A 22,246-nucleotide genomic window follows, 5' to 3' on the forward strand; every position below is an offset into this window, starting at 1 on the left:
AGACACTGTCCTACTAAACTAAATTTCACTTAACCTGGGGCTAAGCACTATGTAGGCAGTGATTGAAAGTTCTTGCATTACCCAGAGCCGTTATGTGGCCAGATCACCCTCTGCTCTCAGGAGGGCCAATCTGCTCTACTGACACTCAGCCTGTTCCAAATTGACAATTACCAGTGCCTCTTCCCAGCATTATGTGGCAATTTCTTAAGCAGAGCACCATCCTCTAGGAGTATAATTTGCAATGTATTTATTTCATTTTGACCAGAGTGTGAAACAAAAGATGATCAAAATTCATACTCTGCTCTGGAAAAAGGCTGTTACAGTGTTTTGTAAAGCTGTCAGAAACAAAGGGCATTAAATAACAACAATGGACCTCAGAGAAATTAACTGTATCTCTTTATTGTTAACCAATGAATGTTATCCAAAATAGTAGATGTAATTGTAGCTTAATTGTACAACACAAAACATGATGCTAAAGGAAAAAAAGCATGTGGAAAATTACTTCATCAAGTAATCATTAAATGTATTCTTAGTATTTCCGCACCAGTAAGTGTTCCCAACTGCTGGTGACAGCAGCTATTATCACTTTGTTCATTGTGAAATCTGTATTACAAATGGTTGTTCCTGGTTGTTTAGAAAAAAAAAACCCACACAGCTTTATAAATGGATCTAATCCATTTAGCCCTACTCTATATACTGTAGATTTATGAACAGCAAACTTTACTGGTATTTTTTCCCCCAACACTGAAACTGATGTCTCAGTGTTAGTGCACATTCTCCAGAGACAAATGAAGACTCAGTGGAAGCACAGCGTTTCACCTGCTCTGGCAGACTGTTACTATACTTCACAAATTGCTCAGGCTTCACTGTATGAAGCAAAAACTGTTCTTACAATGCACTGCAAGTAGAAACACCAACTTCCACCAGGCAGCAGCTTGAAGCACGTGCACACCGTCTGCACATCAGCCTTCAAGGCCAACCAGATATGTTCAGCCCCACAAACCAAAAATATATTAAAGTATCTTTATTTTATTTTCATGATGTCACCCCACATAGCCAACCTTTAACTCCAAAAAATAATTAAAAAAACCCTTAGTTGGACTGTTCATAAGAAATTTAAACCTATTGTGCATGAAAAAAAATGTTTAATAAAATGGCAAATTTTAATAGATAAGTGTAATTTATGAGTGCATAATATCAAACAGAAGAGAGCTGAACCATCCTCAGAGAAAGCAGGGCTCTTCCACTGGAGATATTTACTAGGGTACTGCAACAGAAGGAATAACTGCAGTCTGCATTAACTGTAAAGTTAGTTCTAAAGTTCACTTCCTAAGCAAATTTCTCAAGAAAGCAGGGGTCTCCTTTTCATGAGGGAAAGGACTTAATGATCTGACATCAGATGTGACAATTACAATACCAGCTTCACTGAAAACTGAAGCTACAGAGAATTTTCCTCCAACTTGGTACTTTTGTTTTCTATTTGGAAACCCAAAAGCAAACTGACACAAACATTCTACACCCCTCCCAGGAGAGAGTATACCAGTGACAGGTTACAGCTCTGAAACACCCAAGATGTTTTTGCAATTCAAACTCAACAAAAGGCAGTTAGAGAGCACTTAGCACTGTAAATCCATCTTAAAGAAAACCCTAGGAGTAAGGGCTCCTAGCATCTATGGTATCACTGTGAAGTGATAGTAAATTTAAACAGTTTTTTTTCATGGTGTTTGAAGGACCAGTCATCATGTACATAGTAGTGAGGTAGGATACTGTCCCCTCCCTGGGACTGATGTTTTCATATGCTCCCTTGCCAGAAAGGTCCAGGTCTCCCTGCTGCAAATAAAATAATTACAAGCAAATAGCACATCAAGCTTTTTTTTTTTTGGTTTTGCGCTTTTTTTTTCCCCCCCTTTGCTGCATTGGAACATTGTGTGTGTCTAAGAGCAATCACCTAGGAAAAGCAACACTTATTCAAGCCTATCAGCAGCCACCTGCTGCCCACAGGTAGTGTTCCATTTAAAAAATATTTCCTGGAACTACCACCTGCCATCCAGACCTTTGTGAACAGGTAGGCAAAGAAAACCATCAATGATGACAGGACATGAAACACCAAAGAATTTCACTTGGGAGAAAAAAAAACCTCACCAAAACGAAACGTCAGCAACATCAAACTCTTAATGGTGTAGCTACCTTGAAAAATGTAATTTCCAACTTCATACTGAAACAGTACCTATCCAGTTTAGGTTCAGTTCCGTTCTTCTTTCTATTTCTTAATGGTTAAGCTATATATACACTTGTCAGTCATTACATACTTCACCTCAGTTTCCAAGGAAAAAAAATATATGCAACAATGAAACTGAAAACATGAAAAGGGAAAAAACTGCTGTTGTTCTCCACACCCCCCCCAAAACCCCCCGTCCTAGGGATGACAGACTGCCTTACTGTTGAATAGCTTCCCCTAAATTTGTCTTCTAGCCACTTTAGTCAACCTGGTATTAAGTGCTTTGGCAAAGTGGGGTGCAATCCATCAAATCTGCAAAGGCCTGCTTTTTTCTCTGTTGGTGGTTCAGCTTTACGAGGAACAACATATGCAAAGTAACAGCTCTCACATTGCTTCAAACTCATCAATACGCTGCTTCGTATTGCCTTGTCGGATTTGCCGAAGAGTCTTGTACTTATCACGGCCTGCTTTAACATTCTCAGCATGGAGGACATCATTTTGTGTTTTCTTGGTTTCATCTCTGGCTTGAGCCAACTCAGAACTTAAAGCCTGTTGAATAAAATATTTGCATTTAAGTGCTTTGACTAATCTTTTAATGATTCTGGAATTTCTGACAACAGCTATCCTGCAAGTTGGGTAAGGATTTCTTCAGTGCCAACCTATGAAACGCTGCTTGTTGCTGTTCAGTAAGTCAAGCTGCAAGGTCTCTCAGAAAGACTATAGAGGGAAAGAGGAGGAGAGCACAGGATCCCTTCCTTACATAAGTGTGGGCAAACTGAAAAAGAAAAGAAGCCTTGTACTGTAACATCCAAGAAGAAAGGGACTAGCAGGATAAAGCAAGAGAATGAGCTTATTTTTCAATTTCTGCTTGACTATAGACACCTCTTGTTTATATTTCATCCTATCCAGTGATTGGCCAAGCAGAAAGGAAATTACATGTACAGGCTACTAAGATATCGCTGCCAGAAAAAGAAGCAGCCTTCCATTTCCTTTATTTCCTTCCCAAACAGACTTTTCATAGTAAGGCACATGGTTCGCACTAACAGAAGTCATTATACTTTGAGGGGTAACACTGGTCCAGAAGGAAATGCTCCATTTCAGGGAAATAACATTAGTTCAAAATGAGCACAATTTCTGCAGTTTCTGCAGTTACAATGTCTGTGAATGACTGCAAACAAACATGAATGCTATTAAGCAAGCATCTGTTCATACCATTTAATGGATTTCAGTATGGAGAAGTGAAGGCATTACACCTGAGCATTCAGTGTCCTGGACGTTATGTAATTATTAGAAATATTTACTGGCCAATGTGACAACATTCTAATACTCTGAAGCTACGAAGCACAATCTTACAACCAGCCTTTCTATCTGTTCCACTTCCAACTACTATGAATGATAATGACTGGTAAGTTAGCAGTAAGCCCAGTAACTAACAAAAAGGCTGTTTCTTTGACATACCCTAAATCCAATGAGATTGACAAATAAGGAATGAAAACACAAAGCCTGAATAATGTTGATGTAACTATGAATCTTCATTACCTGGAGCTGTTTCTTAACACGTTCATTTTTCTGTGTTTCTGTTACCCGTTCTTCCTCGCTCCTGTGATTCATGACGCCATCAGAAGACAGTTCTGCACTGGCTTCAGCATTGTTCTCATCATGTTCATCGTGTTCATTCTCTGTTGGAGGAATAACTGGTGGGGGAGGAGGCGGAGGAGGAGCAGACATCACAGATTTCAGTTCTTCTTTGGTCTTTTCCAAGTCCTCTTGGGCTGCAAAAGCCTAAATATAGTGAACAGTATTTAGTATCTTTTAAAATTATTTATTAATAGGTCAGAAAAATAAATGTTGTGAGATGTTTTCAGACACATGGAACCTGTCTCTTAGAAATAACACGACTAGTTTACACACTGAAAATTATCAATTAAGAATACAGGGTAAAAAAGACACTACTCAAACCCAACTGTACCAGAGTACAGCTATTTCCAGCAGCAAGAAGAAATGTGAGTGAACTGGGCAGTCACATTGATTGCTTTCCAACTTTCCTAACCTCCTGAAATTTGAGGTTCATGAACCTCCTAAATCAAAGGTGATGTCTTCAAATTTCATATCCAATCAAAACTTTTAAGAACTTGTTCAATCCTTTCTCAATATGTGCCCACAATCAGTATTTCCATCCCACAGTCAATTATACATACTGTGAAGAAACACTATTTTGTTTTAAACTACTGTCTAGTTGCATTTGATATGCATTTGTTACTGATCTGGGTCATCTTTTCACCACCACTGATGACTTTATACACCTCCCTCCTGAGGCATTTTCCTTTCCAACACAAAGCTATTTCACGACTGTATGTAAAGAAGCAATTTCAAATCTGTGACCATATCTTTGAGATGAGAATTTGTGCCCCTTGATGAATTTATAGTATTAAGACATGAGTTAAAGGCTGATATCAGTAGGCTGGAGAACAAAAACTCTGAAGAAAGACCTCTCTGAAGCCTAAGAGAGCGATTCAACCCTATGGACTTCCAGTGGCACTTCTGTACTCATCTCCCTTAGCTTCTCTGAAATTCTGACTTGACATAGCATGAGTTCATTACTTTGTGCTGCCATTCTGAGGCTTCCTCTTCTTTCTTTTTCTTGGCCTCCTCTAGAAGTGCAATCTTGGCAGTGAATTCAGCAAGTTCTGCTGCCTGAAACAAACAAACAGAAAGAAGTTTTAAATCGGTATCATTTTGGCTCTGCAGGGGAAGAAAGCAAAGCCTTTACTGGGATCTGCTTGAAAAGAGTCAGCTACCATCCATAATTTCTCTGCTAAAAATAGAGATTTTAAGCCCACATGACAAAAGGAATGAATCAGTAGCCTTGCCTGATGGAAAAAAGTCCATGAAAAAAACCCCAGTCTTCTGCACTTCCAAAGCTTGCTGGGAAAGACCAAGCTGTAGTTACAAATCAGCATTTGGGGCTGTTTCATACTGTAATGGTTCCACCAGTAACATTGTGATTCTGGATCATAATCTCAGTACTATTAAGTTAAACCTTGCCTCTGCAGTTGGGTGCTAAGTTTACAGAAGATCTAAAATTGTTTTACAGTTGAGAAATCATTTCTTCTATTATTTTTGTGCCTTTCTCAGTTTTTCTGCACAGATCTTGAATCAGTAGTCTAGCACACAAAATACTGTAAATACTGGAAACAGAGGGGAGGAAAGAAAACAAAGAAAAAAAAAGCACAAACAAAACACCTCAACAAATCACGGTGTCACCAACACCCCACACCATCACCATCAAGCTTCAGAACAGCCTGCTTCAGAGAACAGGCTTCCCAGTGGACAGTAGAAGGAAGCTACTCTTGTTATCACCCGGACAAGCCTCAAACTATTAGGAAGAGAATGTACTGAGTGTTGTCAGTCTGAAATGTCTACTGCATAATTTCATTTCCTACAGCTCAGGAGTTGGGTTTTTCCCCTTGCAAATAGTGGCAAATCTAATGCAGTTTTCTAAAAATGTTTCCATAGGAGCCGAATGGTATTTCCCATTTTTATCTGTGTTTTAATGTATTTGTCCATTTGACAAGAGAGATGTAACTAAGAATTAAAGGATAAATGTTAAACTATCTTTTTCAATGTTTCAAAACAGAGTTGAAGCATGTTACCAGCTGCTCCTGGTTCTTCATTTGATCAGCTGCCTGCTTGGCTAGAGCAGCTTTAGCCTCTTCAGCTGCCCGACGCTCTCTCTCTAGGCGCTCCGCTTCCTCTTTTGCACGCTTTCGTTCCTGATCCAGTTCTAGAGCTCTTCTAGTCTGTTCCTCTAGCTCTGCCAAAAGGAAAGTTTGCAGACAAGGTATCACTACCAAACTCTTCCTCATAAGTAACAGATACCAGATCTAACGCACTCAAAATAACCTATAAACCTGACAGATTCACAAGGCTGTCTCAAGCTAAGAAGACCCATTGAGCACATTACCTGAAGCTGTGTTTCTTGTCTGGATTTCCCCCCCCTTTTAAAATATACTTTGGATATACTTCATCTCACCTGACAGTTCTGACACCCCAGTGTTTTGGAAAACACCTCAGTGATGAAACTAAACACTCAAATATATGTATGTATACATGAACATACACCCTCACTCTTGCTACTCATAAGATTCTATACACATTGAATCACACTCTTACAGAAAGAAAGGCAGAAAGCTCTACTAATTCACTGAAATGCCTGACAAAGATTCCTTAAGTGAATTGCGACCTGATCTAGGTGACCCTGCTTCTGCAGGGGGGTTGGACTAGATGATCTCTAAAGGTCTCTTCCAACCCCTGCCATTCTATGATTCTATGATACTGCAATAGACAATTTAAGTGCACATCTCCAGCAAAAGGACTTAAGATCTGTGGAAAGGGTCAGAAAAAATCTCCACAGAACAAAGTCAAAAAGGTGCAAATAAAAATGTTTAAATCAAAGGAAGGATATTAGTCATCTAGCTGCCTGGTTACCAAAATACTGCAATCTAAAGCACAGAAATGCAAGTGAAATAGGAAGAAGTAATAATCTACCTCTATTTGTACAGGCAAAATACATTCTTCTGATGTGCAAAATGAAGTGACCAAGAGAAAAAAGTATTCCTGGAGCTCCTTGCTGATTCTACTGATAAGTTTTCTACTATACTTTTGTCTAGGCATAGATGCCATGGAATCCTTCACCAAAAAACATAAACACCAGCTCAGTGATTGGAACAATCCATCCACCTGTCACCACGTGCTTTTAGGAAGTATCTCCCTAGGTATGCTGCCACATGCTTAATCTTTGCACTTGTAATGTTAACTAGGTCTCATGTAATTAACATTCTTCGGTTGGTTTCCTAGGCCTACAACTCTATTTACACAAATAAATGAACAGCATTACAAGTATGTGGAGTTCCACAAATGCAGTACTTATAAAATTGAATAATATGAATATTTAAAAATACTACTTGGACAGAATCTTCCCAGGAAGACAGAAAACTACCAAACTCAACTACAGAAGGCACACACCGTTTATCTGAACACATTTTCAGGTGTGACTAGAAAGCCAAAGAGACCAGCAACACATGAATATTATGTATTGCATGAGAAATTAGGCTATATTGCTTACAAAAGTTATCAGAAAATGTACACCCTTAGAATCATCCTGACACTGTTTTGTCCTGGGATAAATAGCTCTTCCCTAAGGAATTCCAAGGGACAATCTGTGTGTTACCTGTCTAGATGTGTTCAACCTATTCTGCATGGAGAGATTGAAAAATGAGGGGGTAGAGCTGGAGTGGCAGGCATGTGTCATTTATTTACACAGATGATGGCAGTGATTCTCTATTGTGCCTGAAACCAACAGTTATGAACAGAAAAGAGGAACAAAACTTTAATGAATGTGAACCAAAAAATGAACATGGAGAGGAGGGACTGGGAAGTAGTGAAGGCAGGAACTGTACAAGGTGGCTCAACACCACTGTGGTTGGTGAAACTACACTTACTCACTGAAATCTGAGAACACTTAAATTTAAAAAGTCTCAAATTTTACAAGGGAATAGGAAAATGAAGGAACAAGGAATCTGCAAATGAAAAACTACATTAGACAAAAACTTAGAGGAAATACTTTTAATCTTCCTCTCACTTCCCTGCTGTCTTCAACTGCAGGTTTTCAGCACTTCAAGCATTTCCTAATTCCAAGATGAATTCTGTGTACACTAATTTCCTTTTTAGTAAAGAAACTTGAAACTTCTGCTATACTAGGTATTGAGTTTATATTACAGATATACACACATGCACTCACACCATCTCATAATTCTCCACATGGAAAAAGAACCTCAAAATAAGTAATACACCACTACATTCTTGTTAGCAGTAAAATATTTTAAAACCAAACCAAAACAACAAACCCCCCACATATATACCAAGGAAACCGTGGAACTGAGCTAGCCAACTAAACTAAACATTGCCATCAGATATAAGAAATCCAGGACCAGTAAGAGCTCACCTTTCTGAGCCTTCATTGTTTGTTCCTCAATTTGCCTCAAGCGTTCCATCAATTCTTCCTTCTCACGCTCTATTCTTTCCTTTTCCTTTTCTGCTATCTCTCTTTTCTTCTTCTCATTTTCTAACTGTGCCCTAAAAAAAAAAAAGGGTTGTTTTTTTAAGCCTCAACCAGGTTAAATTCTGCTCTAAGGATGCTGGTAGCCTATTTCTCAGTTCACTCAGCTAACAGAGGAGCACGTAATTTTACACGTTTCAAATCCAAATTTGAATTTTTCAAATGCAATTTACAATACAAAACCCATCAAGTTTCTGTCTCAAAATACCACACAGAAAAATGATTTAAGGACAGAACTGATTATCAATCTTAGTTCTAGTTCAACCAGGTAAGTCTATAATTATACCTGCTACTTAGACATGGCAAATGTTTCATGTGGGCTAGAAATGGCAAGAGAATTGTTAAATATATAAAAGCCAAGCCAGGACATTCTTCACTGAACCTTGCTTTAAAGGTTTACTTGTACAGTATAAAAGTCCCTAAGGATCAAGCAACAGAGAGCTAAGACTGTTTCACAAAAATAGAGAGACACAACAGTACAGCTGTTACTATGCTGAAAACTCGAAAGAGAAACGGCTTTCTATTGAGATAGGTGAGCCGTGCGAACCCACAAACCTGCCTACCCATTACAGCACGAGCAGCACCTCTCTTTTCAGAACGCTAAGATGCCTGACATTCTATGACTTAGTTGTCTTAAAAGGGTAGAAGAATTTTTTTTCTGTTTCATGGAAGTTTGTTAATTACCTTTCCAATTGTTTCTGATGTTTCTCCTCTCTAGCTTGGGCCTTCATCTGTTGCACTTCAATTGTATCAGGTTTCCTCCTCCTCATGTACAATTCATGATTTCCCATACACAGTGCCAAAATTCGCTTGTTAATTCTCAGACGGGGTGCATAAAAAACAAAATCCTAACAAGAACAGTTGCAGTATATCCATTAATACAAAATACAGTCGTGACAGGACTTAAAGCATTACTGCATGCTTGCATTTATTAAATTTAAACATCCAAGTATTCTGACATTCATCCTCTGAGCAATCCAACACCATAATCTAGAAATCTAGTTACTGTAAGGAACTTCCAAGATAAATTCAAAAGTACACCTGGATTCCTCCACATAGAGGTTAGCTTGTTTACACAAAATTATTTATCTAAGCTTCTAAAAAGCAAGACCCTCCTATATTTCTGAAGAGTTTTGACACAGAAAGTCCTGTGAAATATGCTGCTGTAATACAACAAAAGCAAAACAAGGGGTAGGGGGTGGGGGGCATAGAATTTAGAACCTAACACATCACAAAATATTAGTAGACTTAATTTTTTTTTTAATAGAAGATAAATCTTAGAGTATTGACCAGAATGAAATGACAGAATCACAGAATCTTAAAGGTTGGAAGGGACCTCAAAAGATCATCCAGTCCAACCCCCCCTGCCAGAGCAAGACCACCCAGAGTAGGTCACACAGGAACTCGTCCAGATGGGTATTGAATGTCCCCAGAGAAGCCCGGTCCAGGGCTCCATCACCTCACAGTGACAAGTTTTTCCTTATGTTATTCAGAATCAAAATTTCCTTTTGATTACTGTCTATTCTGCCATTAGGAACAATAAATCTCATAAAATACTCTGTGCCATAATGCCAGAGCAAGTCTCTGCAGGCTTAAATCTTTTCCTATACAAAGGCATACTATTTGACATACTACTTACAGGGGCCTTTTTGTCAATTGGCTTTATGACAAATTTCTTGTCATTAAAAGAGATGTTTCTTATTTCACTCCAAGGAAAACCAATCTTGGGTGTCAGCCTTCAAAGAGAAAGGGTTCTCATTAAGAGCAAATATGTGCATTCTATTTATGTCCACTAAGTCTTAACTCCATACCATTTGCACTATCAACACAGTTACATTTATGAAACATAACAGTTCAAGTGTATTTTCGTAAGTTTTTTTTTCCCACATTATTCTATCAAATGAATAAGTTGCATAATGAATAAACCATGTGACACTAACAGAAGGAATTTCTATTTGTGATATTCTACTGCAATTAAACAGATGCTAAACATCACAATCGTGTACTGATTCTTTGTAAGCTGTTGATCATTTTATTTTCAGTGAAAAGAATAACTATTTGAGAGAAGTCTGACATTTCAAAGACCAAAATGAAATTAGCCTTCAGCAATATTGTATTCTGGTTTAACTCAGATGTAAGATTTCTATTCTTAGTTCAAGTTACATTTATTTCCCTTCAACTTTAAGTAAAACAAATTCAGTTTGGGAACTGCTACAATGTTATGCACCAAACACATAACTGCAAATATTTTTCTCTATGGACATACAGTGTTTTTAAAATTCGTATTACCTTAATTTCAAGCACTAGAAAATGTTTGATTGCTAACTATCGGGAGTTGAAGAATACCAAAAATTGGTTAATTGTTCAATTTGATCTGAACTATTTTTACTATTTGCTTCTTTCAGGAGTTATATTGCCACCTAATGGTAAATAAGGCTTACAGAATTTTGTTACAGGGTATATACAAAGAGCATTAAGTTTCAGTTCAGCTGATGGCTCTTGTCTGGTGTATGACACATCACATTTAATTTCAAATCACTGTGAAAGGACTGTTGACATCAGATAGTACTAACAAGTGTTTGGAAAGAAACAAAAGAATAAAGTCTGTTCTGTTTTAAGATTCTTCTAATTTAGTACATTTCGGTTTTATCCTTCTTCAAGTTGGACAGAATATTTGATCTCTTTATCAGGACACAAGACTCATCTATTTTATTTGATGCCTAAAAGGTTTCATTTTTAGATACTACATTATTTCATGCTCTAACAGTTGTAATTCTAGTCACTGCTCTTACAAAATATTTCTCATTAAATATGACTCAGCTTCTGACTGTCCTTTTCATCCTGACTGAAGAGGAAGCCTTGAGAGAGACAAGGACAGAAAGTAATCATATCACGATGGTCCAGCTATCATATATCCATACCAAGCAATGTAAATTTAAGTTTCCACAGAACTCCTCTTTTCCCTTTTTCTGCAACCCTAATCTTTAAAATTCAAACATTCAGGTAGTTAATATCTCTATGTAAAATATTAGAATGCCTTTGAGAAGCTGTTTTGCTAGATGTTACTGAAGACACAATAAGGTGGGTTTTGTATAATCTTAGATAGGATCTCCTAGGACAGAACTGAAAAATGAGTGTTAGTCACTTACTTATCATCATGCTCATAAATATTCAGACCCAAAGCATCAACTCCTAGCCACAATTCAGTTCCTTTTTTATTCTTTATTTCAAAATAGTTGACTCCATACATTTCCAAGTCTTGTGCTATCTTGAGGTATTCCATCATAGAATCTTCCCTGATGAAAGAAAAGAATGGCATGGTGTAGACAAATCAAAGGTACATTGTAAGAATAAGGAAACTGTAGAATAACTAATTAGTGTAAAAAATTAGGAATTAAATCTCTTTGAAATTCACAGGCATATAGACTCAGATACTTATATAACTCTACACTCTAATACCAAAGTACAGCTTAATCATCACACTTTGTCTTTTCATCCTGTGAGCTAAGGAAACACTGAATTTATTTTAGAGGCAGGAAATTGTGGTCGAAGGCAGTTGACAACCTAACCAGAAATCACACAGGTAAACCAGTAACACTCAGGCCTCACTGAAGCTTTCATGGAAGTGTCTGATAACTACACACTGGTCAGAAGGAAAACAGTTTTTAAACAAACATGCCACCTCCCAAAATACATCCTAATAATAATAATAAACCTTAGAAGTCATGAAACATTGTTTTAGGTAATTACCTTAACATTCCCCTGTGCTCTTCATGCCAGTTCTGTATTCTTTCTTCCCACTGTTCTTTAGTCAGTTTGTGCTGTTCTAATACCCTGTGAATAGAAGTTGTTGCTATTAAATGACAGTGACAACCAACTTAACCTCTTACAGTTATAAGGATTAGCTTAGTTATACAGCATAACATATGCCTTAATTGAATAAACTAAACATGACCTCCTATACACTGCTCATCTTTTTAACACAGATAGAATTTTTTTATTTAAACAAATGCACTTTTAAACCAGTGTGAAAACATTTTTTATATTAGAAAAAGTATAAAATATCATAAAAGTCACACCACAGCATATCTCAGCTTTACTGGAAGTCATAAAATGCAATGTCTGGAACACCCGAAAATGTAGACCCATAAAATCCTCATATGACAACGCTGCAAATCTCTAACTCAAACTTCTATTCTGCTGTTCTTTGAAAGAAAAAGTAACACATTAAGGCAAGTCAGCAGCTTAGGTTGTTCAAAAGTTTGCAGTTGGGTTTTTCTTTTCAGGGATTTTTAAACACAAAATCAATAGTGAAGGAGTTTCAGAAAACTATTTGAGGTTTATCTACTGCAAGCTGCAATAACGTAACTAGATTTTGACCTCACTGTACTGCAGTGAGAAATCAAAGGCATATAACTTGATTATGCTTTTATTCCATGCCCCTAGTATTTCAAGCAGTCCTGCAGAATTTTTTTTCCAAGAACAATTATAAAAAGCAGACACTGCAAGGTAGTCTTACTAAAAGATGTCAGACAATTTTCCTTCCTTTCTCTTTACTCAGGAAATTAAGGATTTACTATTTTTCCCTACAATTTTAGCAAAGTACAATAAGGAATAGCCTGAGTAATACAGAAGGTACTAATGCAGTATTTCTTTTGTCATAGGATCTTTCTGTCACTTGATTTGCTACTCTGCCTCGTATCTAGTGAAATGCACTTTTCAGTAGCAGTCAGATCACATTTGGATTTTCTTAGTGTATATCCCTAGGAATAGGCTTTCTTCCTCAAAACTGAGGCAAAGCTTTTAGTTTTTGCACCTGCACAGAGCTGACATGCTCACAGCTGCAATAACAAGCAATGACAAGACATTCTCTTTGTTTGTCATCTTTACCCTAGAATAGAAGTACAAGCCCTAAATATAATACCTACAGAAGTCTGTTACACAATGCACAAAGTAGAACTGCCTGTAAAAATTTACATTTTTACTGGCTGTAAAAATGTAAAAGCATGCTGGCAATCATTCACAAGTTTTTATTACACTAAAAAAATTAATTCCAGACTTCTAGGACATTAATTTATTGAAGCAGTTCTGTAATCGAATCAGGCCTCATTCTTACATTGTGAGCTGCTTTCCAACATTACTTATTCACAAAATGTTCAAAAGCTTTCATAGCAGTATCAAAAAATAAAGGTCAAAATAGGATACTGCAAAATACACTATCCCAGGATTATGTCACACGTGCACATCTGAAACAAAAAACCCTGCTCCCAAGCTGCTCCTCTTCACAGAGGCACGGTATAGCTGAGGTCAGACGGTACCTTGGGAGGTCACCTTGCCCATCCCTCTGCTCAAGCAGAGTCACCTACAGCCAGTTGCCTGGGACCATGTCTAGACAGCTTTTGAGTATATAAAGAGGGAGACTCCACAAGCCCTCCAGGCAACCTGTGTCAGCTCTCAGTCAGCCTCAAGGGGACTCACACTTTCTTGAGCTTTCCAAATTAATTTACATTTCTGCTTCTACAGAAATTATTTGCACTTTCATGTTTTTCAAATTGAGCTGAAAGACACAAGGCAATGGGCACAAGTGTAATACACTTGAACACATTTTTTTATTTTAGTTCTTTACTATGAAGGTGGTTAGACACTGGAACAGATTGCCCAGAGAGGCTGCAGAGTGTTTCTCTTTGGAAATACTCAAAACCCAAGTGGAAAAGGCCTTGAGCAATCTGCTGTAATTAAAACAGGACATTTCAGTTGGAAGGGACCTACAACGATCATGTAATGCAACTGTATGACCACAAGTTAAAGCATGTTATTAAGGGCATTGTCCAAACGCCTTTTAAAACACCACAGGCATGGGTCATTGACCATCTCATTAGGCAACTCTGCTTTAGTAAGAGGACTGAACTAGATCTTCAGAGCTCTCCTTCCAGCCTCAAATGATTCCGTGTTTCTGTGACACCCTGAAAGCTGCTAATGTCTTTGGCATCAATTGGTCCCCTCCATTCTCTCTTCGCATGCTACTGACAAGACACTACTAGCAGATATTCTGTAGCAATAATCAACACATAACTCAGCAAAGACTTGATGCCTTGTTGCTCACAGTTTAGAGCAAGGAAATACACAGTAGTTTTGACTGGTGAACATTAAGACACTGTAATAAAAGTGAACTGCGAATCTTTTCTCACCTTTTCAGTAGAATTTAGCAAGGCTAGGCTTACTTGCTACTGTGGGTAGCAAGTAAGTACTTTTGACATTGTATATTGTTCTGCAGTATTTTTATGATGTACTTGTTAGATTTCTGGCAAATCTCCCGGTGCCAGGAGGCAAAATGGGAATAACTGTGTTAGAACAAATACAAAAGCTATGAGCTCAGTGCAGACTGGCACATGACTGGTTGAAAGCATATGCTGAGAAGTCATCTGAACACTGGTCTACTGAAAAGGAGCGTCTTAAGTACTTGAATTTGTTTCACATACAGACATGCCAGTGTTCACAGGCTGTCATCATAACTGACAAAAACCAGGATTTGTGAACTAACATATTCAGCAATGACAGTTTAACTGCTTTGACATCTCCTTGCCGTCCCAACAAAGGGTATTTTTCAGAAGAGGTATAGACTTTGCTGTCATAAGAAGGAAGAAAACAGCCAAACCCAAAGTCTTAGCCAAGATTTTTAAAAAACGAACATTTTCAGGAATTTCTCTTTCAATACTTCACCATCACCCTTTTTGCTTGTTAGAAATTTGAGCTCAGTTACAGTAAGTCGGTTTCCACCTTTAGCTTTCAAACCAAAGAGATAAAACATATGACTTTTAAAGAAACCTTGAATTATTCCATGGCTCTCATTTTGTTGAAGATGCGTGGATGTTATATATTTAGCAAGCACACATTTGTCCACAATACATCACTATGGATTGATCTACACTAATAAAACTGTCCAATTTTGTACATTTTTGTTTCAGTGCTTCTCCTTCTGCCAAAACATGCCTGGAGCATGGTTCCAGTTATAGAAAGAAACAAAACCATAATCTAGAGTACTGCATACAGCTGAGAGCTCCCCAGTTCAAAAAGAGACAGAGAACTTCTGGAGATAGCCTAGCAGAGGGCTACCAAAATGATCAGGGGACTGGAACATTTCTCAAGAGGAAAAGCTGCGAGACCTGAGGCTGTTTAGCCTGGAGAAGAGAAGATTGAGGGGTGACCTTATCAATACTTAGAAATATCTAAAGGGTATGTGTTGAAAGGATGGGGCCAGTCTTTTTTCTGTAGTGCTCAGTGTCAGTGCAAGGGGTAACGGACAAAAGCTGGAACACAAGTTCCACTTTAACACAAGGACACACTTCTTTGCTGTGAGGGTGAGTGAGCCCTAGCACAGGCTGCCCATAAAGGTTGTGAGTCTCCTTCTCTTGAGATTTTCAAAACCTGCCTTAACATTTTCCTGTGCAACCTGATCAAACTGAACTGGCTTTAGCAGGGGCTTGGACTGGATCATCTCTAGAAGTCCCTTCCAACCTGTACCATTCTGTGATTCTGTGATCCTTGTGCTTACTTTTTCTAACCAATTAGATGAGTGACTGATACAAAAGAGTTTAGACTCAATAGCAATGGCAAGAATTTAGTTTCTAAGTTCTAGCCAGATCAGCATTTTTCCTGCAATTTTATTTTATTTGCAATACACTTTATAATTATTTTCATAAAGTTATTATCATTTAAATGTACAAGCACGTGAAAAAGTGAAGGAAAACCACGAGTAACAAATGAATCTTAGTGACTTCTATATTATTTTAATTTAGAAGTAAGCCTCTAGGAACATCTGGTCATCTGCACTTTCAAAGTTTGCTCAACTAAATCTGTGCAGATGGTTGTGGACAGGACAGGAAACAGGTCTCAAGAAACCCACAGTTGTGACATTTGTAGTTATTCAGAGTCTAAATTAGGATGTCGACATTTTACTAGCAAAATGTGTTCTCAAGAAAGCTACCATTAAATTCAGGTTATCACTTAATACTTAGAAAAATGTGCTATAATCAAGTTTATACACAGCAGATGATGCAAAAATGTCTCACTCACCGCTGAGGGAGAAGTCTGTCATTTGCTAGGTAGCCTAGTTTATGTATCTCCTTACTGTAATCTGCATACTTGGACTGGACAGCATAAGAAGCCAGAAGAACTGCAGTTTCTGGTGGGCAATATATTTCATCATTTAAGATTGCTTCTTTGACTTGTAGGAAGAAAAGTCTCTGAGTTATTTCCTGAATTAATTCTTCAGATACATCCTCCGGGAAAAACTTAGCCCTGAATTTAAACTGCAGAGGATTTTCTTTCCTTACATCTTGCTGTGTTACCTGAGGGAGAGGAAGAAAAGAAGAATAAAATGGAACTCACTACTAAAGGTTCACATGACACTGAATCAAGTAGACCAATTTGGATAAACCAGACAATCTTGAAATACTGCTTAAAGTCTGTTTGAGGTTTTTGTAGGCTTGTGTGAATTTGTACTTATCATAATAGAGACCTGGAAAAAAAGAAGCTGCAATACATATTTTTTTCAAAAATCAAAACTATATCCAAGGAGGAATTTCAGGAAGTAACAAATTAGGGTCTAACAAGGTTTCTTTAGCAAGAGCTACAGCACATTTCTTCCAACATCAGGTGTAAAGTTAAATTCTTTTAAAAGTCTCTGAACCATTGAACTAAATACAAGTACTTTGTTCCCGTACCAAAACCAGAAATGTCACTAATCACATTAGTGGAATAGGTAAGCCCTACCTATCTGATCTCTCTGTGGAGAGATCAGATGGAGTTTCCTTACATTTTAAGTCAGTGCCTACTTCAAAAAACAAAACTTCATCTTTATGTAGAATTTTCCATCTCCTTTAAGCTCCGCTTTCAGCATTGATTGTAAGTAAAAACATTCAAAATCAAAGTAATTTTAACATCAAATACTACAGTGATTGTTAAAAGACACATTCATAGTAGAATAAATATCATACAACCCAATTCCTCAGGTGCTTTATTACACATTTAATTTTATGTGCACTAATAGTCATAGGACATCTTCACTAGGCATGGAATGATGCATCTGTTATTTGACTTAGGAAATAACAAGACCTGTAAATATAATGCAACCATTTAATGACATATGTAAGTTAGCAGAAGTACTATATTAACATTGCAGATGGCAATTTTAAAACTTTTGCTCACTTTTCATCATTGTCCATCTGTGTCTGATTTATGTGCACGGTATTTCACTTTAATCTCACCAGTGAACAACTGGTTGTGCTCTTTAAAACCCTATTTGCACACTTATTCTGCAATTTATCAGAACTTATCTGTATTTAACACAAACAATTAAACAGCAACTTACAAGCTAGGACCAGTTTATGATGATAAATTTAAGAATCAAATGTTATAAGCTTTTTTCAAAAAAAATAATAAATGGAAAACTGCCTTAGTCAAAGTTAAAGAAATTAGCACATCCTTGCTGAACTGCATCAGCAATTTAACTTGCTAAAGATTTTCACACAGCAGCGTCTTCTCTACTTTTTACAAACACCACAACAAATCCTGTGGTCTCCCACTACTGGAGGCAAGTCATTTGAGCTAACAAAACATTATAGCACTACAATGTTCATCACCTACAAGAAAAAGACATATGAAATTCTAGGAGACAGCTTTGGTGGTTGGCATGTTTAACTTGTTGGATTTACCACAGAGAAGAAAGGTAATATAAATGCAGACAATGGGACTTGCTCCTAGAAACCTCCCAGTTTACCTCCTAATACTGAAGATAAAAAAAGGATAATTTTAACAAGTTGAACAACAACAAAATCTCTACACTGTGCCATTAACAATCTCACAGCCAATATAGAAATAAAAACTGATGTTCAAATTCATAAATATAATTACAAGTAAAATGACCTGTTTCTCACTAGGTGGGAGATAACAAGATGCCCAATGCTGTTGGGGAAAAACAGAAGTTTAAAGATCTACAGCTGTACACAAGCAAATTCCTGAAGCTCAAATACTTTGCACACACCTCCCAACCATGAAACATTTATTTTATTTTGCTAAATGAAAACAGGACAATCCTATGAATTTAACTTTTCCTAATATATGCATCATCATGACACTGGAAATACAGGAAACGCTATTTCTTTCTCAAATTAAATGTTGATGCAGCTCTGCATATTATTTTATAACTAACCAAACATAATGCTGTGTTTTGTCATTTGAGCAAATGAGAGGCAATTTTTCAGCTAAACTTGAAGCCAGATATACCTCACCTATAACTACATGAAGCAAGCTTTATAAAAGTATATTTCAAACTGTATATCTGCTCAAATATAAGGGAATTGTTACCTTTTTATTTAACTTCAGCCAAGTTGAGTAGCCTTTGCTGTCCACATACTGTAGCCCAAAAAACCAGACTTCACGAAGGCCAACAGTTTTCACCACCTAAAGACAAATGATCCATAGTCAACAAAAATCACTACAACAGGATTGTTTTTTTAAATGGTAATTAAGCTACAGAAGCCATCTCAAATGGAAATGTAATCAAGTTTTACAAGAACAACAACAAAAAGATTTAAATAATAGCAAAAGAGGGGGTTCAAGGAAGCAATCACCTCAGAGCTCTAAAATTCAAACACCACGTTCCCAAACTACCAACTGGAAGGTGCAGCTTACTGTGTGCATCTAACTCAGCACCTAAGGAATACAAGGTACCAAACAGGACCTTGACACTTGAAAGCATGTCCAGGAAGTGATATGCAGACCTATAGACAATTAAGTCCACTTCAACAGAAGACAACTGGTGAAACTCTAATATAGAATAATACTTGTGGACAAGCATGAGGTAACAAGGATGAATATTTTCCTTAGCTTTTTTTTCCTTCAAATATTTTTTAGATCTTTTAAGAGTTAATGATAAAGGGCTAAGGATGATCTAGCTCAAACCACATTTAGATTTCCTGTAAGATTTCTGATCAGGTCTATTACCAGAGGCTTACCAAAGAATAGAGGAAAGATCTTTGTCTAGATATGGAAAGAAAAAAATATACACAAATGGTTTTCCCAACAGCCTTGTAGTGTAGCCACTAGGGAAGTCCCACAGGACTTCATATGTGCTTTTCAAAAAAGGATGAAACTGATGCGACAAAGTCTGCTGTCGAAAACCTTCCACAGAGATTTGCGAATGAACAGTAAAAAGAAAGATGAGCCTCGGTAAAAGATAATATTTAACAAAAACAAAATGCATAAAAGACAATTTTAATCATGTGAACACATCTCTTATAAAGGGAAAAAGCAGCAAAGCTGTTTTACTACTCTATATGTTTATGGTTTTCCCAAATGTCTACTACTACACATAGACTGCTCACATCAACTTAAAAAAGGATGCTGCAGCACCGGAAATATTTCAGAAACGTTAAAAACAATCATCAGTGGCACGGAACACTTTCTGCATAGCTAAGATGAGAACTAAGGCTACTGACAGAGAAATGAGGGAATGAAAAATACAATACAGGCCTATAAAACTTGCATGGCATGTAGAAGGGAAACAGAGAATGATTGCTCATTATTTCTCATACTGTAAGAATCAACATAAATCATTACATAGCAGGTTCAAAGCAAACACAAAGAAGCACTTTTACTACCCAGAGCACAATGAAACTGCAGAACTATCTTACAAATCTTTTGCACAGTAAAAGTGGATTCAATGAGGAATTAATCAGAAAGGTCCAGCAAAGCTTATTAAGGAACTGTAAACTCTGGTTCCAAAAGATCCAGTACGGCAGTACTTACGTATGTTCTCAGGTTGGACCATGCTGGCAAGCTGGTTTACTGAAGGCTGTTTTATGGAAGCATTCAGATGCATGTGAAGTAAATAGAATTTTACATAGATCCTCCTCCATTTTAAAGTAGTACTATCGGGTTGCAAAATTAAGATTTTGAAAATTAGAAAATGTCACAAGATAGCTGTGCAAACCTACTTCTGATCCCTTGAATATTTGCAATATCGCTTAACAATCACTCCAGTTTGCACTTTTGTCCTCCTCTACCTTTTCACCTTCTAGCTCCAAAGCACAGAATGGACAACATTCATGGATCCAGCCTGGTTCCTTTAGCAAGCACGGTTAATTTTCTCTAGAGCTCTGGCATCACTTGCTTTAGAACACAAGAAATGTAAGAACAAGTTTATACTACTAACATGGTCCCAAGTAACAGTAAATTTGGCATCTCAACATAGAAATTTCAGACCTGCTGTTTCTTTTGGCACAGATCTCCTATATGATACTGATCAAACTACTCGTAGCTCTCAGGTGACTCAGAATGCTCTTTACTTTCCAGCTGTTCAAGTTGAGTCTTTGCACCCGATCAGCTCTTTGAGCTGCAAAAGAAAGAACCATAGATGCGCAACGGCTATGCCCATAGGCAGGAGGAGACAAGTGCTTATGCTCACGTCAAAACATTTTGCTCTCATCTGCTAACTACAGTCCTTCAACTGACCTGCACATTATTTAAATACTGACAACTTGTATACCACAATGCAGAGCTACATGTGCTTGTAAATCAACACTAACAATAGGTTATGCCTTGGCCTGTTTTACTTCAGACCCCACAGATAAAGAGCATCATCTGTCACTGTCTCTCAGCTCAAAGGAACGGAAAAAAAAATCTCAAATAAAATATAAACACTTATGCACTACAGTAGTGCAATATGAAAAGTAAGCACAGAATGAGAAACTTGGGATTTTGATTCTGGCTCAAAAAATCTATTAAGTGGCTTCAGGCAAGTCTTCATCACATCTGTAAAACAGATATATCCACCATTGTGTCCTACAACTTGACTACTAATAGGTAATAAAAACTTCTCTAAGAAGAAAACGTCTTGGAAAAGAAAGACTGGAGCAATAGACATGCTTTGGCAAATCAAAACATACACATAAAGACAACCTAGCAAGAACTTCATTGAGTCAGCTTCCAAAAGATCATAAGAGAAGCTTCTGAGATATCTGGAAAGGACAGTGGAGTCTAACTTGAAATAAGAGACAACTCTCCCATTCTTTCTGAATGGCAACTACAGTAAACCAGAGGTACTGATGCTCAGTGCTGATGTGTCATTCAACAAAACAAAGCAACTCCCACTATTACCACCAGTATGTGGAAACATACCACCACAGGGTTCTTCCTCTCCTAGGAAAGTTATAGATGCTAAATTGGTTGAATAAGGGGGGACAGAACCCCTCTTGCCCAGTCTGATCACTCATCGGATAGTCGGACGGGTTAGTGAAATATTTTATAACACCTTCTGAAATATATATTTTTTTAAATATGTTTTTTCCATAAGAACTTTACTGAGTTTCACAACAGAAAAGAGAAAGTCACAGATGTCAAATACTGAATTCCTGTGTGTTAGCAGATGATGATGAAGAAACATACAGAATGGGAAAATAAATCAACAGCTTCAGAAAATACCAGTTAAAAGCTTAAAAGAACTAATGATTGAGAAAACGGACAAATTGTTCATCAAAAACATAGAAAAGCACTAGACAACAGCTAAATTCACAGAGAGATTGTTTTCTTCAAGCAACAACCAAGAAGTCTACTGCCATGTCCATCATTTCTGCATAAACCTTCAAGGCAAGTCCTCTCAATAACAGTGCGATTCAATTTTCTTTCTACGATAAAAGAGCATAACTTCCTTCTGAAATTTTCACAATGAGTTTGCAATATAGATCAGCTCTTGATGTTATTCTGCGGAACTTGTGTGTGGATTTAAGGTAAGGCTGAAAACACTTCTCGCCTCACAGATAACCATGCTGGTTGATTTTGCTTGACCTAATAGTTTTTCAATTTAAATTTCCAGAAGTTGATTGTAAGAGCTGGTGAGATGTCAGATGCCA

At 37.3% G+C, this 22,246-nt stretch overlaps 1 protein-coding gene across 3 annotated transcripts in view; it reads right to left on the minus strand.

The window, feature by feature from the left end:
- Window positions 1–383: 383 nt before the first annotated feature.
- Window positions 384–22,246, minus strand: part of RDX (radixin) — a 59,987-nt gene continuing 38,124 nt past the window's right edge. For all 3 annotated transcript variants that reach the window (XM_061992133.1, XM_061992125.1, XM_061992142.1), the window contains 11 exons: window positions 18,702–18,797; window positions 16,410–16,684; window positions 12,087–12,170; window positions 11,486–11,632; window positions 9,976–10,072; window positions 9,021–9,184; window positions 8,223–8,353; window positions 5,872–6,032; window positions 4,820–4,912; window positions 3,758–4,000; window positions 384–2,767 (listed from right to left, as the gene is read on the minus strand). In XM_061992133.1, coding sequence (XP_061848117.1) covers window positions 2,603–2,767; window positions 3,758–4,000; window positions 4,820–4,912; window positions 5,872–6,032; window positions 8,223–8,353; window positions 9,021–9,184; window positions 9,976–10,072; window positions 11,486–11,632; window positions 12,087–12,170; window positions 16,410–16,684; window positions 18,702–18,797 — 1,656 coding nt within the window. In that variant the 3' untranslated portion in view covers window positions 384–2,602. The remainder of the gene's footprint in view (window positions 2,768–3,757; window positions 4,001–4,819; window positions 4,913–5,871; window positions 6,033–8,222; window positions 8,354–9,020; window positions 9,185–9,975; window positions 10,073–11,485; window positions 11,633–12,086; window positions 12,171–16,409; window positions 16,685–18,701; window positions 18,798–22,246) is intronic.

This window comes from Colius striatus, chromosome 1 (assembly GCF_028858725.1).
Source record: "Colius striatus isolate bColStr4 chromosome 1, bColStr4.1.hap1, whole genome shotgun sequence".
Classification (NCBI taxonomy): domain Eukaryota; kingdom Metazoa; phylum Chordata; class Aves; order Coliiformes; family Coliidae; genus Colius; species Colius striatus.